The sequence below is a fragment of the Oryza glaberrima genome, chromosome 1 (assembly GCF_000147395.1).
Source record: "Oryza glaberrima chromosome 1, OglaRS2, whole genome shotgun sequence".
Classification (NCBI taxonomy): domain Eukaryota; kingdom Viridiplantae; phylum Streptophyta; class Magnoliopsida; order Poales; family Poaceae; genus Oryza; species Oryza glaberrima.
In genome coordinates this window covers 29,801,722-29,818,257 of record NC_068326.1, presented here as the reverse complement: position 1 = coordinate 29,818,257, position 16,536 = coordinate 29,801,722, and the positions used below count along the sequence as shown (strand labels likewise).

The 16,536-nt window shown below is 43.3% G+C and overlaps 1 protein-coding gene across 3 annotated transcripts; it reads right to left on the bottom strand.

Moving 5' to 3' along the window:
* Positions 1-4,467: 4,467 nt before the first annotated feature.
* Positions 4,468-13,470, bottom strand: LOC127775326 (uncharacterized). 3 transcript variants are annotated; one of them, XM_052301565.1, is made up of 9 exons: positions 13,341-13,358; positions 13,109-13,223; positions 12,733-12,800; positions 11,480-12,528; positions 8,804-10,485; positions 8,589-8,698; positions 6,745-7,541; positions 6,224-6,336; positions 4,468-5,750 (listed from the first exon to the last, which is right to left on the bottom strand). In XM_052301565.1, coding segments are annotated over exons 3-9 (4,035 nt in total). In that variant the 5' UTR covers positions 12,734-12,800; positions 13,109-13,223; positions 13,341-13,358; the 3' UTR covers positions 4,468-5,467. The 3 variants fall into 3 exon arrangements, with proteins under 3 accessions (XP_052157525.1, XP_052157524.1, XP_052157530.1); XM_052301564.1 differs by lacking the exon at positions 12,733-12,800 and having other exon boundaries at positions 13,341-13,470; XM_052301570.1 differs by lacking the exons at positions 13,109-13,223; positions 13,341-13,358 and adding an exon at positions 12,888-13,100.
* Between the last annotated feature and the right edge of the window lie 3,066 nt (positions 13,471-16,536).

The window sequence follows — 16,536 nt, the reverse complement described above, 5'->3', positions numbered from 1 at the left end:
AGCATACATCACTTGCATAAGTTTAGAATTATGTGTCGGAGATGAACAATACATGCTCCGTTCCTGGCAAAATTAACTTTCAGAGATGAATTTGGACATATGCTTGTCCACATTCGTCCCCAGAAATTAATTTATTTTAAAACTGAGAGATCAGTTAAAATTATATGTATATTAATAAAATTGTTTAATATTGTTGCAGATTTTTTTTTGACTAGTGGAGAGCTTTCTCACCTGAATTTTATAAATAAAAGAGGTGAAGATACAATATCAGTTTGATACCAACTGCACAGTTTGCATGTAAATTGCGAGACGAATCTGTTGAGCCTAAATTGCGCCATAATTTGACAATGTGATGCTATAATAAATATTTGCTAATGATAGATTAATTAAGCTTAATAATTTCGTCTCGTAGTTTACAGGCGAAATCTATAATTTGTTTTATTATTAGTTTATGTTTAATACTTCAAATGTACGTCCGTATACTTAAAAAAAATTGGCCAAGCCCAAAGGATATTTTTGCAGATTTATAAAATGTGTAGTTAAAATTGTAGCAAATGCATGATTTCATGCAATGTATTCGTCCGCGTATATAGTGTCAAAATGCAGCTACAACAACAGAGCAGAACATCGTTTTCCACAGAGGACGCAATTGGCGCGCTTCGTTCACTGTTTCATCAGTACACTTTCGCAACTTGCAACCGATCTGGGCTCCATGGTCCCGTGTGGGTTTGACGTTGTGTAGTCGTGAGCATCTCGCACCAAACATCATACGCTACCAGCAAACCAGTCGAGCAAGCAGCCAAGCACAGTGACCATTTCACTTGTTCACTGCTTTTTTCCCCCCTTTTCGTTTCCACTTAAAATAAACATGCCACTGGCCTTCCAATTGTTTAGCCTTCTCTTCTTCGTCTTCTTTTTGTTAACCTCAAAAGCTTCCAGCTAAAACGACAACTAGAAGAAGCTGTCGCCAAGTGAAGAGCCGGTACCAAACATGATCCTTCAAAAGGAGCACGCATTTTCTTTTTTTAATAAAGGATCAAAGCTAAGATGTGCGGATAGAAGTATTCGCTCCTGGTGCTTTCGTTTTGGACGGCACTTTGCAAGAGCACTTTTGTTTTTTGTTACGTTTCTTTTTCAGCTTCCATGGGAGATGATAGAGTTATTGGTGAGCGGAATATTCTTTTTCATGGAGATGGTTGGGAGGAATATGTTCCAAGGAGCTTGGTTAATCATCAGAGGCTCTGGATTTTAGTAGAATACTCCTACATGAAACCTCGGGCTGGCCAGGAATCTGTGGGATCAATAAGCGAGTGTGATGTGAGCTTGAGCTACTAACGAGTCAACAGTTGCCTTCTAGCAGTACACTATTAATGTTGCCTTTCTCTAGCTACACAAGTAGGATTACAAAGTGATGGTAAAAGTGCATGGTACTGTTAATCTTGAAGTTACATCAATCATCGGAGAAGATGATGTTTAGAGTGTGTTTAGTTCACGTTAAAATTAGAAGTTTAATTGAAATTGGAACAGTATAATGGAAAAGTTAAAAATTTATGTGTGTAGAAAAGTTTGGATGTGATGGAAAAGCTGAAAGTTTGAAAAAACAGTTTGAAACTAAACTCGGCCTTACTGTAATACGCCAAGAGGATTACTACTTTCGCTAGTTTGTCTTAAGATTTATAGCAACATGTAATGTACTATTAGAAGATAGCTAGTAAGGATCGTGCTACACGTGACAATTCCCTTTGAAGTGCTAATCTGAAATCCCTTCTTCATAAATTTAATTAATATTTGACTCCAAGAGAAAAAAAAAGTTTAGTTAAACCCCCGAAAAATCTCCCCCAAAATAATAATGGCGCGATACCTTTTCTACAAGTATCGCAACGATTTACGCAGAATTCTGTAAATCTTTTGCTACCCGATACATACACCAACCAATTATTCAGTGCCAGCTTCAGACAAAATATCAGCGGATGTAACCATATTCTTATCGGGCTTGACACCGACCGGATCGGAAGATCAATTCTAAACCCGGATACGTCAACGTAGAAACACACAAGCAGGACACCATTTTTGTGTGCGACTCTCCAAAGATTTTTTTTTAATCGCCGCTTTCGCTTTTGGACGGGTCACTACTCACGCACCAACGACGACACCGCTCCACGTACAGTCAAAAGCCGGTGGACACGTAGCGCTGCGCTAGCGACGCCGCTAGCTCCCTACCGCGTCCGCGTGCAGTGCAGGACGATCTGCTTCTGCTGCAGGGTGATCTGATCTCCCCGCGTGCTTATCCGCGGGCGTGGCCGGCAAAAAAAACGCCGAGACGAACGCGGCTGACGAGCGCACGCGCGGGTGGTGGTTGCGGTTCCTTCTCGTTTTGGATCAACACTCCATCCCCCCCGCCTCGTCGGTCCTGTCTCTCCGCTGTCTCGGCGGCGAGAGGACGTACTAGTACGATATCCGGCGGTTCAGCCGTGTCGTTTTCGACAAGGCTCGGCTCTCATGGTTGCGTTTCCTTCTCATTTTGGACAACACGGTGCCGCACGAGCTCGATGGCAGGCAGCCAGGCAGGCAGTTAGTAGACGATACCCCGTCTCTCTCTCGTCGGTGGCTCTGCTCTGTAGCACCGAGCCACCGACGATGATCCGGCGGTCAGGCCATCGCGTTTTCGGTGTCTATATGTCAGTTTCATGGTCCAGCTGTGATTAGGAATAACTGGACGAAGCCGGTGGATCAACGGTGAAAGTAAGCACGAAAAAGACGGTCGAATTGAACTCAGAGTAAAAATTACCTGAGTCAACGCACGGGTGACACAACCGAGAAAATTCTCTATGACGAGAAGATAGTACTCCACAGGAGTACCGCCTGTACCAGGGCTACTTAGATGGCCAGCTAACCTGACGGTTACGTGCGAAGTGGCTGTGATCACACGCGAATTAACTGGAGCAGAGTAGGACATGTGTGATTGGGCGGCTAAAGCCGGCCAAAGACCGGTGCTAACTGCTCATTATAGTCGGTATAATCGTTGGGGTTAGTTGGATCTCCCGCGGTGCACGGCACACGCGGCCTATTATACTAATCCACCGTCCCACCAGGTGTCGCTTGACACATAAGCAAACGCGGCGGAAAAGGAGACCGGCCCTCTTCGGTTAGGCTAGCGGCGGCCTAATTAACGTACTCCGCGTAGTAGTAGCAGTAGCGCTCGTCGCGTCACGCACGGCACGGCGTGCGGCCCCCCCATGCCATGCGCTGCTCCGCGGGACGTGCTGGTGTTTGACGTCCAGCCAGCCAGGTGCTGGATCGGATCGAGCGGGACGTGCCGTCGGCGAAGCGCGCGCCGTGCGCGCGGGGCGGCGCGTCCCCTGGCCAGCGCACGTGAGGCGTGCGAGCTCGGCGCGGGGGAGACGGACGGCAAGACGATCTCACAGGGGGGGACGCGTGCGCGCTGGCCCCGCCCGCGCGCGGAGGCGAGGCGCCGGGGGCGTGGGCACGTAGTAGGCTGCACGCGTGGGCACTGGCCGAAACGGAACTCGCGCACCGTGCCCACCACGGGTAGTACGCGGCCGCCACACCGTTCGGGCGCGAGCACGTGGGCGGGGGTGGGACGGTCGCTGACCGGTGTTTCTCTACTCCTGCTCGGCCTCTGGGCGGTTTTTCGATCGGCAACAACGGTGACTGATTCGGTGGGTAGGTAGGTTGGTGGTGAGAGCGGCACGACGACATGGGCCACCCTGGCCTGCGCGGTATGTTCGGTTCAGGGTGGGCCGGCATGGACGAGTCGTCGTAGGATGCGTGGATGACCGGTGATATCGGTAGCAGTAGTAACCTCGCGTCATGTAACCCATTAGGCTAGTCTGTCGATCTCTTGAATGTCGCGGTTCGCCCCGAACCACGCAATTATACAGCTTTCCAAGGAGTGACGCCGCCGTCGGCGATCGAGGTCTCTCGCAGGACACTACTGAAACAAGCTCGTTACAGAAAAAGAAAAAAAACAACCATCCTACCTAATTGAAATATAATTGGCAGTTCTCCTGCCGGTTTAGTTAAAAAAAAAACAAGCTCATTACTCAACTTGACAAGTTCCTTTGTGTATTGTCTACAAAAGGATGGCTTATACTTACTCCGTTCTTAAAAAACAACTCAGAATGTAACGTTTTCTATTACAATAAATCTAAACATGTGTACTAGAAAACGTCACATCGATAGAGTATTTTGTACTACTACTTTGTAAATCTCCTCGCCAAAGGAAAAAGGAAAGTAAGACGCTCATTTGGCTGTAGGAGTGTAGGTGAACCGATCAAAGTATCACACAGTTCGAGAAATGATGGGAGCACCTTCAAATTATCTTATCCTAAAGAAATCGATGCAAATATATTGTTTTATGAATCATTGATCGAGATCCGGCCACAATACAAAGCAACGGATTGTTGTTATAGTAATATGGGCTGTTGAGACTCAAATTTGTAAAGATGTTGCCGTTAAAATCACTTGCCTTCATAACTTGGGAGTTTTTTTAGCCTATAAATTGTGAGTTACATGACAAGTTACACGCCCAGCGCACTGGGCAAACACTTCTCTTGATTCTTTGGTAAATCTACCTCTACAGTCGGAAACAAAATGAGAACGTACGAAGGTGATGTCACAAAAATTTGAACCACCTTCCTGCAAAAATCATTTGCACAGAAAACCTCGCCCAACCCAGCGACCACAGGTCCACAGGTGTGAAGTAAACCCCCGAGTCAGTGTACACTTCTCAAAAAACAGTACGCCATGCATGCATGCTCTTGGTTCACCAAGCACATTGATCTTGGTACAACCAAGTTTCACTTGATTGGGGCTACTTGAAAGAATACTCAACTATAATACCAGGGCATATCAGACACTCGTGGCAATCTTAGTTCACGTGAAGACCAAATAAGAATACTCGACTATAATACCAGGGCATATCAGACACTCATGGCAATGTTAGTTCACGTGAAGACCAAATAAGTCCGGTTAACTGAATGACTGACAATACTTGAACTCCTTGCTTCGACACACTCTGATGTTACTCAGCAATTTGAAATCCAGCTGTGTAAACATGATCTTTCCAGCTGCCCAGTTCTGCTTGTATATCAGCTGAAATGGTTGTGCAAGGAACACAATTCTTTCCAGCATTTCACGGTTCTGCATTTGAATCTTCACACATCAAATCAAGAACATTGGCCTCTTCTGCAGAAACATTCCAGCAACAGGACATCTAGTCTGCAGAACAATCCAGTCTTCAAAGCAGGTGAGCATTCAAAGCGAATGAGCATTCTCCTCTATATGGGTTATCTTAAGTGTGTCTTGTTATATCAGGATCATACCAGCAAGGAACACCCAGAAAACCACTAGGAATTTCTTCGCCAGTCCATAAAAGGCCAAATCAAGAGGTAACTCCAACACAGTGGTTAAAACTGACTGCCTGAATTCACCAATATATATGAAGTCAACTAAAGAACGAACAAGCTATAGATTGATGCTCCTTGCTTAACTGACAAAACCATTCAGAGATCTGTCTTCCTTGCAAAACATATAGATCTGGTAATTGCCCAGAATGTGCAACTATTTTATCGAATGCCAATGGGAGGAGGCTAAGCAATGCCCCAATAGCAGAAAGCTGAACAGGCATGTTCCTTGAGTTTGAAACTTTTGTTCTCATTAGCACTGATAAGTGATTCCTCAGGTCACTAACTGCTCTTTGCTCATAACCAACATCGTCAACAAAGAACCTATAAAAGACAAATGAGTTGTCAACAAAGTTTAGATCATGTGTATTAGGAGCAAATTGACCAATAGAAAGTATAATAGTTATACTAGGGGACAGGATACATATATCAAATTAGAACATCACATTAGAACCGCACGCTCCTGTGCTAGTAAAAGAGATTATTGAGAACAGAGCGGGTAGAAGAGACGCAATAGACAGGAATAATACTGGTAATGCTAACTACCAAATTACCAGCTTAGCTCTTGTGAGTTCTCAGAATATGTTTTTCTATTAAAAATCCTTGTGCACACAACAACCCAAACAGGGTATAACATAGGCACCTGGAGAATTCTAGAATGGAGAATTGTGCGGTAAACCATAGCAGAAGAACAATGAAAAAAGAGAAAGGAAGAAATGCTTCAATATAAAAATGTAATACATTAATAATTGTTCCTTGAAAGTATATTGAAGAAATGTGTGACAAGTCGGGCAAACCTTCCAAGTTGGCTGAGAAGTATTAAGAGAGCAGCTGAATACTCCTCACATGTGCATGACTCCAAAATCTTCAGGAGGCGGACAACAACATTATTGTATGTCCATTCGCAGCTCTGAAAATGAACACAACAGAATCAGCCAACACTGGAATAGAGCATGCTTAAAATTGAACAATAAATTCTTGAATGGGAATAGCAGACAATGTTAATAACATGACTACATTTTAGGTAAGTAATGTCAAATAAGAAAATTTCATGGCCAGAAGGAACAATATTAAGTTCTTTTCTGATTCTGGATTGACAATAGAACAGAGGCAAGAATTATGCTAACTTTCTATTCCAACATTTCAAATCTGTTAAAAGTTAAAACTAAGGGCTTAATAACTGTAAATATAAACCCTGAAAATGTCTTGTGTACATCAAATTATGCCTGCTGATCAATATGGCTAACATATTTTGATAATTTGAAAAGAAATATCAAGGCAAGCTAAACCAATATAAGTATCACAAAAATGCACATACCATGTAATTCCCGAACAACTCCAACAATGAAGTTATCTCCGCAAAATAGCATAAGTCCCTTCCTGCAGTATGGTTATGACCATCCTCAGAAAGTTTTACTTGCTTGGAGATATAGCAAGGTTCACCACAGTTGACCTCCAATCCACTTGATCCCAAATGTGGACTGCATCTTGCAATTATTTTATTTGTGTTAGAACAACTGTTCCATTGCTGAGAACACAAATGCAGCTCATCCAACAGAAAAGAGATAAAACCGTCAACTGAAACTGAATCCACCACATCAAATAGGCAATGTGCACAAGTTGGAAAAACGGCTGGCCTGTTTGACTGAACATATGATGACAAAAGGCACAAAGAATTGTTTTTTGCCTCAAGAAGCAGGACAACCAACCGTATAGTTGTCATGAGAAAGTTGCTACTCTTTGAGAGAAACTTGTCACCACACATGGAACCAATGATATGAATAGCCAGCAGAGTCCATGAAAGATTACTTTTACCCATCAGAAGAACTTTGTATGAAACCTCTAAAACAATGTCCATTCTCTCCACTTTAACACATATCGAAGCCAACAAAGCGCAAGCAGAGATGAATTGATCTATGGTGGCAGGTTCAGTAGACACTTGTATACCAGTCTCATCATCCAAGAGACTGTATCTGTCCACGTCAGAAATCACATGCCCCGTTTTATTACAGACCACAACTTCTCTTTTCACAAGAAAATCCTCAATTAAAGAGACAGGAACATCCAGCTGATTGCTTTTCAGAAACGCCCATCTTGTTTCCATGTAAGATTTCACTGCAAGGAAGATAATGCCTTGTAATTATAAATGAGGAGCGCAACTATATAAGAATATATTCCTAAAAAAACTATATAAGAATATGATTGACAAATGAGTATCCCAGTTCAACAAAGATTGCACAACTGAGAACTTATCAGTAAAATGAGTGAAGCATACAAGTAGATTTGATGTTTAAAATGAGAAATGGCAAGGTCCTCCAAAGTCCATTTGGCACTCTTGTATATTATGGTAATTATGTTTGGTATAACTATTTTCTGATGCTTTGGTGTTTGGCTAGCTAACTTTTTCTAAAGCAAGTTCAAGAGATTTGAAGGAATAGAATGTATCCACAGATTTGGCTTTGGCCAGGGGTGTGTGAACATCGATGATGACTGATGAACATGCATGCCATAACCATGAGGTATAGACATTATTTTGGTTAGCTGGCTCGATTTGAGTTTCATCACTAGACTCTCTAGCCTATCCCAACTTCCTTGGGACTAAAGATTGTTGTCATGTTTTGATTGCATAATTTTCTACTTGCAATCGTAGGGGAATATCAATTGTACAACAAAAGGAAGCAGCTACAGCATAAGTTTTTCCCAATAGAACAATTTAAAAGTGTAAACCTGAATTCGTTTGTCAGCCAATCTCTACTATTATAAAAATTGAAGATGTTTTTGCCGGTATTTTGGTACGTCATCCGTGTATGAGTCGGTTTTTAAGTTCGTTTGCTTTTAGAAATACATATCCGTATTTGAGTCAGTTTTTAAGATCGTTCACTTTTGGTAATACAGAAGGAATCATATAAGAAATCTGTTTAAAAATAACTCGCATGCTAACTTGAGCCGATCGGACTCCTAACTGCAGCTCATGATTTTCTAAAAATATATATATCCAAGCGAACTCCCACAGTGAATTTCATCTTAACTAAATCATATAACAATAATAAGATTTAAATAGACTTCACCCGTTGCAACGCACGGGCATTTTTTCTAGTAAAAGAAAAAGGAGACAAGAAATGAGCCATGAATATATGGGAAAAAGTCCGTCAGTTGTCTTACCAGTCAAGGCGAAAACTGATGAAGCGAAATTTCCATCTAAAACAGGATCTGCAGTGATGACTCTACAAATATCCCACAACAGTAAGGAGATGATGAGTGCTACCTTCTCCCTGCAAAACAAAAACAATTAGATACGATCACAAGTGCTAATATGAACAAAATGCTGGAAACTGCTAATAGAGAACAGGAGTTAAATGAAATGGGAACAAACTTACTCTAAAAGTAGCAATGGTTCAGATGATATTCTTTCAAATAATGGAGTATCAACAAAAGCTTCCTCAGAAGTTTCTCTGGCTTCAGCAATCAGGGTCTCCCAATATCGAAACATTCTTATTATGTTCCTTTTTTTCATGCTTACAAGACCAACAAAACACATAGGAGATCTTTTGTCTCCATGACGAAGCCCAATAATACTATTTAAGTTCAAATCGGTTGACTCGGCTGCTTTTGTTTTACATCCACCAACAATATTCTGCTGTCCAGAATCCGATATGGATGAGCTATGTATCTGATTTGAGCTGTTTTCATTAGATGCCTCCTTGTGCGAATGCTGTAAATCCAAAGTAGAATTTGGATGGCTATTACTAGTATTGCTAGGCACATCAGTAGGAGAAGCTACAACATTTTGGGCCTGATCCTCATGCAAAATGCAGCTCAAAGAGCGCTTAGTTGGCACATTATCCAACTTGGTGCTACAAGAAATATTGACTACTGAATTAGATTTATCATTATCATTTGCACGCAGTTGCTTAACATTATCATGACAATCTATTCTATTATGTCCAAGCTTGCCAGTGCTCTGAATCAACTTCTGAACTGCAGGCCCCTCGACTCCCAACATATTGGGCCTCATCTCCAAATCTGTGGCATTGGCTCCAGAGGAAGGACAATCTCTCTCATATTCAAAAGCATTGGGCATCATATCAGACAAATGGTGGGATTTTTCATGGGTAGGCGCTTTAGTTGCCTGTGGTAGAATTATGGGCAGATCTGGTGAAAGAGTTCTCTGCATTGCCCTTCTGTATCTTTCCTCATCTGCATCATTGTCCAAATCGAGTAATTTCAAGCAGTCCCCCTTGATCATTTCCTCAAAAGAGAGTAGCGAAGGAAATTTGCTAACTGCATAAGCATTTCCTGCTTCAGCAAAAGGAACTTTAGCTGGAACACTCAAGAAAGGAGTTTTACCAGCAATAACATAGCATTTCCTCCTACGAGTTTGCACGTCATCTTCATTCACAACGGGCATGATGCTGCTTCCTTGCTGCACACGAGAACGATCATCACTGCATAAAATGCCATTTGAAGTGGAATCATGGGCCTTCATTTCCAGATGCAACCGCTTATGTTTAGATGAAAGACAATCAGTTGACTTTAGAGACATTTTGGTCCTTTTTCTCTTCTTATCTCCTTTGGGCATTTTATCTGTAACTTCTGTAGCACCAAACATGGATGATTGCAGTGCCTTCTGTTGAAAGGGATCACCAGAAACTACAGGCAAAGCTCTATCACTGGGTTTCCTTGTATCATTACCATCTTTACTGGTTAACTCGGGAACCATTGAGCTTTGTTTTCTTCTGATATCTGTTGATGCAGGGACTAACAACCTATCCTTACCCTGTGAGTCCATTAACTTTTTATCAGATATGGATGTGGGACATGAAGATCTGTGTGGACTTTTTGACTTCGTTCTGAGAGAGCTACCAAAAGGAGGCTCTAGTTCAGAACTAGTACCTGAGATTGGTCTTGTGCAGCTTTCTCTGGGTAACTGATATGAAGTGTAGTCTCTTGGTACAGATGAACTGAAAGGAACTATTCCAGACGGCAACCCAAAATATGGGGCTGAATTATGTGGAAGCAGATTTTGTTCAAAGTTATGTATCTCCGGATGTCGCTTCAACTGCCAAGATGATAACATTGAAACACATTAATATTAAGATGCATATATAGTAGAATAACAGGCCTAAATTAACACATCTAAAGCATGTGTAGTATAGCAATTAGATTTACACATTACTTAATATTGTTCTGGACACATCAATTCGTGCACAATTCTCTACTACTTAAGAGGAGCTGGTAATGATGATGGTATGTTTGATGCTCATCATCTGTGGATGAATCTATGTAGACATGGGTGCGTCATTTCTGGGATTTTTTTAAAGAAAAAGTAAATGTATTGTGTAACATGTCAATATCTCAAATTGACATTCTTTTTTTTAGTTGCAGATCTGAAAATAATTATATTGTTATTTTTAGGCTATAATATATTTGAAAACCAATGGACCACCCCAGCACTGTGCTAGATAGTTGCCTGGGGTAACTAAACTGAAGCATATGGTAAGGAGTTAGGAGTGAGTCAGTGAATCCTCTTGTCTAACAAAAGTGTCTGCCGAATGCTTTATATTTTCTAAACTTCACTATGACTGTTAAATTGCCAAACTAGTGAATGGTACAAAAGAAAATGACATAATACTTGATGGACTCGATGTCATAATCACTAGCATAAAATGAAAACATATAATGCGTTAAAATGTCAATATAGAATGGCAAATTAAACTTGTAGATTGTGCAGTGTCTAAATGACTGAAGTTTGTAGACAGAGGGTAATGCATTTACTCTCAGCACTAAAAAGTCCCACTTCTTGCCGCTCCACTTCGAATAAATGAAGATTGAGAAAGGAATTTCTTAATTTTACATTTTTCTGCGCATCCTAACCAAACAAACTCTGTGATGCATTCAGATTTGCAAGATATACACAGGTGGCTTAAGATAAATGATTTGCCTCTACTAATATGCTAAGATTATTGACCAAGATAGTTTCTAGCACATTCTAGTTCCTACTAAAGTTACCTTCATAAGTACAGTTGATGATAGTATAAGTAGCAGATACAGACCTCGGTTAAGACATGAATACCTTCAACACCATCAGCAGCAAGATGTTCGTCAAGCATGTTAAATCGGCTCAGCAGCTGGATCCAATCCTGTTTAAGGCGCTGAAGCTCTCTTCTTACCAGCGCATTTTTTGCTTTATCTAGCTTTGACACATTTTTCGCATGCTTTAATTGTTGTTTCTTCAGCTTAAGTTTCTCTTTGAGAAGCCTTATATTTGCACCTTCCGTAACCACATCAATGCGTTGCTGTCCATGTTTGCCAAAAGAAGTTGTATCTTTAACTGCACATAATTTTTCAAGCTTCCTCTGCAAATTTTCACTTCGTTCTTTCTCTTCTTCCAGCTTCTGGGATAGATGGTCTATATGGTTTTTCTGATCCACTGCATTCTTTCTTTCAACCTCAATTCTAACTCGTAAATCTTCATTCAACTTCTTCTGCTCCTCTAACTTTGCAAATAAACGCTCAGCACGACTCTTCTCTTCTGTCAACTTTTTCCTCTCGGTTTCAATCAGATTTTTGTTCTTTTCCGCTAACGACTTCTCTGAGTTGGCACATTTCTTTTCTCTGGCAGCTTTCTGCTTCTCTTCTTCAGCCCTTTTATTTGCTTCCTCTGTTTTCTTCACCTGAGCAACCAGCCTTTCTCTGGCTTCACTTGTTTCACTCCTCAATTTTTCACACGATGCCCTCAGACCATTGGCTGCTTTTCTCTCTGTATCAGAAAGCCATTTATACTCTTCAGACTTGTGTGTTTCCATATTCAGTAACCTTTGCAGTTCTAAAACCTTGCCCTTTTCTTCTTCGGCATTTTTCTTCTCGGAATTACTCTTCTTCTTTTCTTCTACTAAAACCTGTTTGAGTCTTCTAATTTCTTCCTCCAACTCAGTGATGCGTATAAGTTCATTACCATCTTTGCAAACACTTTGTGATTGTTGCAAAGCAGAGTTCTGTGCCTTCAATTCAATTATCTCTTTCTCTAGCATATCTCTGGCATCAGACTCAGAGATCCTAGCTGCTTCTGCCGAATCACCTCGGAGACGCTCCTCATTGCACACTGTTCATCAACAAGGTAGAGATAAGAAAACTTATTAATGCATGATAAACATACCAGAAGTTTCAAGACGCAGATGTAAAATCATGACCAAAATTCCATATGCTTCAATAGTGACAGGCTTGCGGCAGTCTTCAAGTTCTTTTAGTCATGCATGAAATGTCACGATAATATGCATAAGAAGTGCTACAGAGAAAATAAACATACTTTCAAAGGATCATCCTCTCTGCGTTAGGCACCTTCTGTTAAATTCCTGCTAGCATGCTACTAACATGCTATTAAATTAGAATTCAGAGCATTAGATACTTCAGAGAAAAGTATTTTTTTTAATAAGGCAAATCTACAATCCTGAATAAGCATACCATATTATGCTGTGGCCAAAATATTCATACTGCTGAATTCATCCCGGCTTAAATATGCAAAACTGTGTTTCAATATTTGCGCTGCCCATTTGGTCGCAGACCACTCCAGGTGATTTTTTTTTTGTTCCAATTAGAATCACGATTTCAAAATGCAGGAGAAACCAACAAAAGCAGTGTGGTAGAAACAGGTAGGGGAACTCTCTAGATGGGAGATTAGGTACCTCTGCTGAGCTCGGAGCGCTCCTTCAGCAGCTTGTCATTCTCGCCCTGCAGGAGCTTCAAACCCTCGCGCAGCGCCGCGCGGCTCGCCTCCGACTTCTGGTACTTCCTCCAGAGCTGCGGGGAAAAGAAAAGGCAATCCAAATGCGCACGTCAGATGCCGTCCCGCCAAAAAGGAAACAGTAGAGAGATTACAACGAATTCGAGGGGCTCGAGCAGGAGGGACCGGGTTACCTTGGCGCAGCACGGGTTGGGGCCACCTATGGCGGCGGCCGGGGCTGCAGCGGGCGCGGGCTCCTGCGAGGCGTCGGGCTCCGACGGCTCGGCCGCCATGGCGGCGAGATCTCGGAGGGGGAGGGGGAGGGGGAGGGGAGGAGGGGTTTAGGGTTTGTGTGGTGCGGTGTGATGGGGTGGGCTCCGCCTGCCAGTTTCCGGAGTGGGGGAAGGCGGTGCGGTGGTGGTGACTGGTGGGTGAGAGGAGGGAGGAAGCGAGCAGCTGCTTTGGCTCGTGCGCGGCACGTGGCCACCGGGGGGGGGGGGGGGGGGGGGGGGCTGAATCTTTTTCATTTTTAGATTTTTTTAAAAATATTTACAGAAATAATCTATCGGCCAAAAAAAATTAAAAAAAAAAGACTCCGCCGCCCCAGTGGTGGGCCGCAAGCTGACGTGGCAGACGGCGGGTCGACCGCGCCGTCAACCGCCGTCGGCCAAAATTGTATTTAGCCCCTTGCCGTAATTTTGGCAAGGGGCTAAATGCAATTTTGGCAGTCCATAAAGAGCTTGGGGCTCGTACTTTTTGCATTTGGGCCCCTTGCCGCCCCACTAGAGGGTGGCAAGGGACCCAGATCCAAAAAGTACCGCCAAATGATTTTTCTATGTTATGTTAATAATAATTAAAGAAGTATTTATTAGTAAAACTTGTTAATATTGTTATAAAAATGTATTGAAGTTGGTTGTTTCGTAATTTCATATGTTAAGTAAGGTATTATTTTGTAACTTATTTGACGTATTAGTACTCGGAGAATTGATATAGGCCTATCGCAGTCTCGGTCGTAGAAACATTATATGTACTTAAACAAGGAGAATTATGTAACATGAAGAAATAATAGTACAATTTGAACATGATACAACTATTTCCATTGCGGTTACATAGATGATATTAGATTCAAACTAGGAGGGAGGTAGTGCAATAGTTGAACACAACGACGATGTAGTAATTGGACAAGGAAGCATGACAGTAGAAATTTCAATATGCCAAGTTGTCCGATAAAAGCTAACCCCTACGTGAGGATCCCTCTCCTCTCTCAAACCGCGCTTTAGTAACCCTGTATTGCTTTGGTAGTTCAAGCTGCACAACAAGGCTAGGTGGAGTTAGAACCCTTCTGGTGTCTATCCATTCTCTGTATTGACATCTCCTTGGTGGTTCCTAGGAGGAAAGAATAGATGTGAAGCGAGCAAAGTTAGTAAATGTTGTGAGAAAATAAGGATTCATGTAATCAAAATATTCTTACCATGAAATCGTCGTCAAGAATATTTGGACAAACAAAGAACCTTCGACCCAATGTTGTAGGCTTTATGGAACGAAGAACTTGACAACGATCACCACACTTGCATCTTGGACGGGCTTCCCATGGAGGGAGTGCCGTAGTTAGCACCCGCCAGTCGCATTGTTGTTCACGACATTGTCGTTCGTAAGCCGTTTTTCTCTGCAAGTATTGCACAGTACTTTCGGATGCGAAATACCATCGACCTTCTTGTAAACAAGTGGTTAGGTTGAGAACGGGATTTTCTGTATCGACCCACTCGATGTATGCGCAAGCCGTGGTGCGGGTCTGCCGAATAGAGTAGTGTTACGAAGAATAAAACGATTGCCCATACGGAATGAATAAGCATATGCAGATAATAAAATACCTCACGGTCATAGTTAGGGCACCTAAAAAAGCGCCTTCCTCGAATATCAGGATTCCTCGAAGCCATTAGTTGGCATTGATCACCGCATAGGCAGAGAGGACGCTGGCACCAAGGTGGTAGTAGGTATACACAAGGATCGCTACGCTAGTTCGGATCCTCAACGCCCAGGCGTCTAGACATTGACGAAAGCCGGTAGGATTTGTAATGAAGCAAGTGGGGAAGAGAGTACTGAATGTGACTGAGTTCTGAAAGATTGTGAGGCCTCACTCATTAAGGCGACTTATATAGGCACCAAAAATCGAGTGATATCCCTGACATGTGAATGTGGCGGGGCATGGTGGGTACGCCTGATTGGCGCCGAAAGTTACATTGGTCGTATGCGGCAAATGGCGGGCAAATACTCGTATCGTACGCGAATAAAGGAGGCTGCATCGGTGCGGCAGAAAGTAGTCGTGCATGCGCCGAAAGGTATCGTGCATGCGCCGAAAGGTGTCGTGCACATATAACAACAACATATTCATTACACAAGCATACAGTACTAGCATGTGAAGCAAATAAACAAAGAGAAGTCTGCTCTACTGGCCCTGCCCCGCGCCGCGACCACGCTTGGTCCTCCGGGCCTGTGCTCACACGTGGTACTAGGAGTAGGTGAAACGATCCAGTGGCACAGCACGGGTAGCACGAGTTTCTGGCGGTGGAGTGGCCTGCGCCTGGTCCTGCGTCTGCACCGGCGGTACGCCTCCCAGCTGTGAGGGGCCGATAACGTCCTCTGTCGAGCCTGAAGCGAAGTCGAAGTCAGTGATGTCGAAGAGTAAGGCGGAAGCCACCAAGTGGTCCGACGAGGTCCCAGCATGGTCCAGTGGTGGACCCTGACTCGACGTGCCGGCTGCCTATGACGAAGTCCCGGTGTACTGCTCGACTTGCAAGCGTTCGATAAAATGTTAGGCACCTTACCTTACGACTAAATATGTAGTACACTTGTCATCTCGGTACAAAAACACTCACGGTGAACTGAAGCAGCCACCTCTTCGTAGGTCCGGTGTTGCGGTGGTGTGCCAACGGCTGGAGCGGGAGATGTGGTGCGCGCTGTACTGGTGCGAAACGTGCCGTTAGATCGTCCTTCCAGTCCACACCCGTGGTCACTGGCCCAACAGCGTCTCCCGCGAGCGGTAGCCCCAACAAGTACGATACGTCCTGTAGGGTAGGGGCTACCTCACCGCACGGCAAGTGAAAAGTGTGCGTCTCTGGCCTCCATCGGTCGACCAAAGCTGCTAGGAGGGACCGGTCCACATTCCAGCGTCTGGCCGGGTCCGCGTGGCCGGCGGCAACCTCCACCAACCGACACATTGGTAGGAGGCCGGCCTCACGCAACCTACAAGAACAAATTAATATGTCATTATAAAAATTATTACAGCGCAACTAATTTATAGTAATACACTGTTCGTACCTCTCGACAAAGGAGTCGTGAACCGTAAGTAGCTCACCGCACGTCCGTGCCCGGAATGTCCCAAGCTGAGCC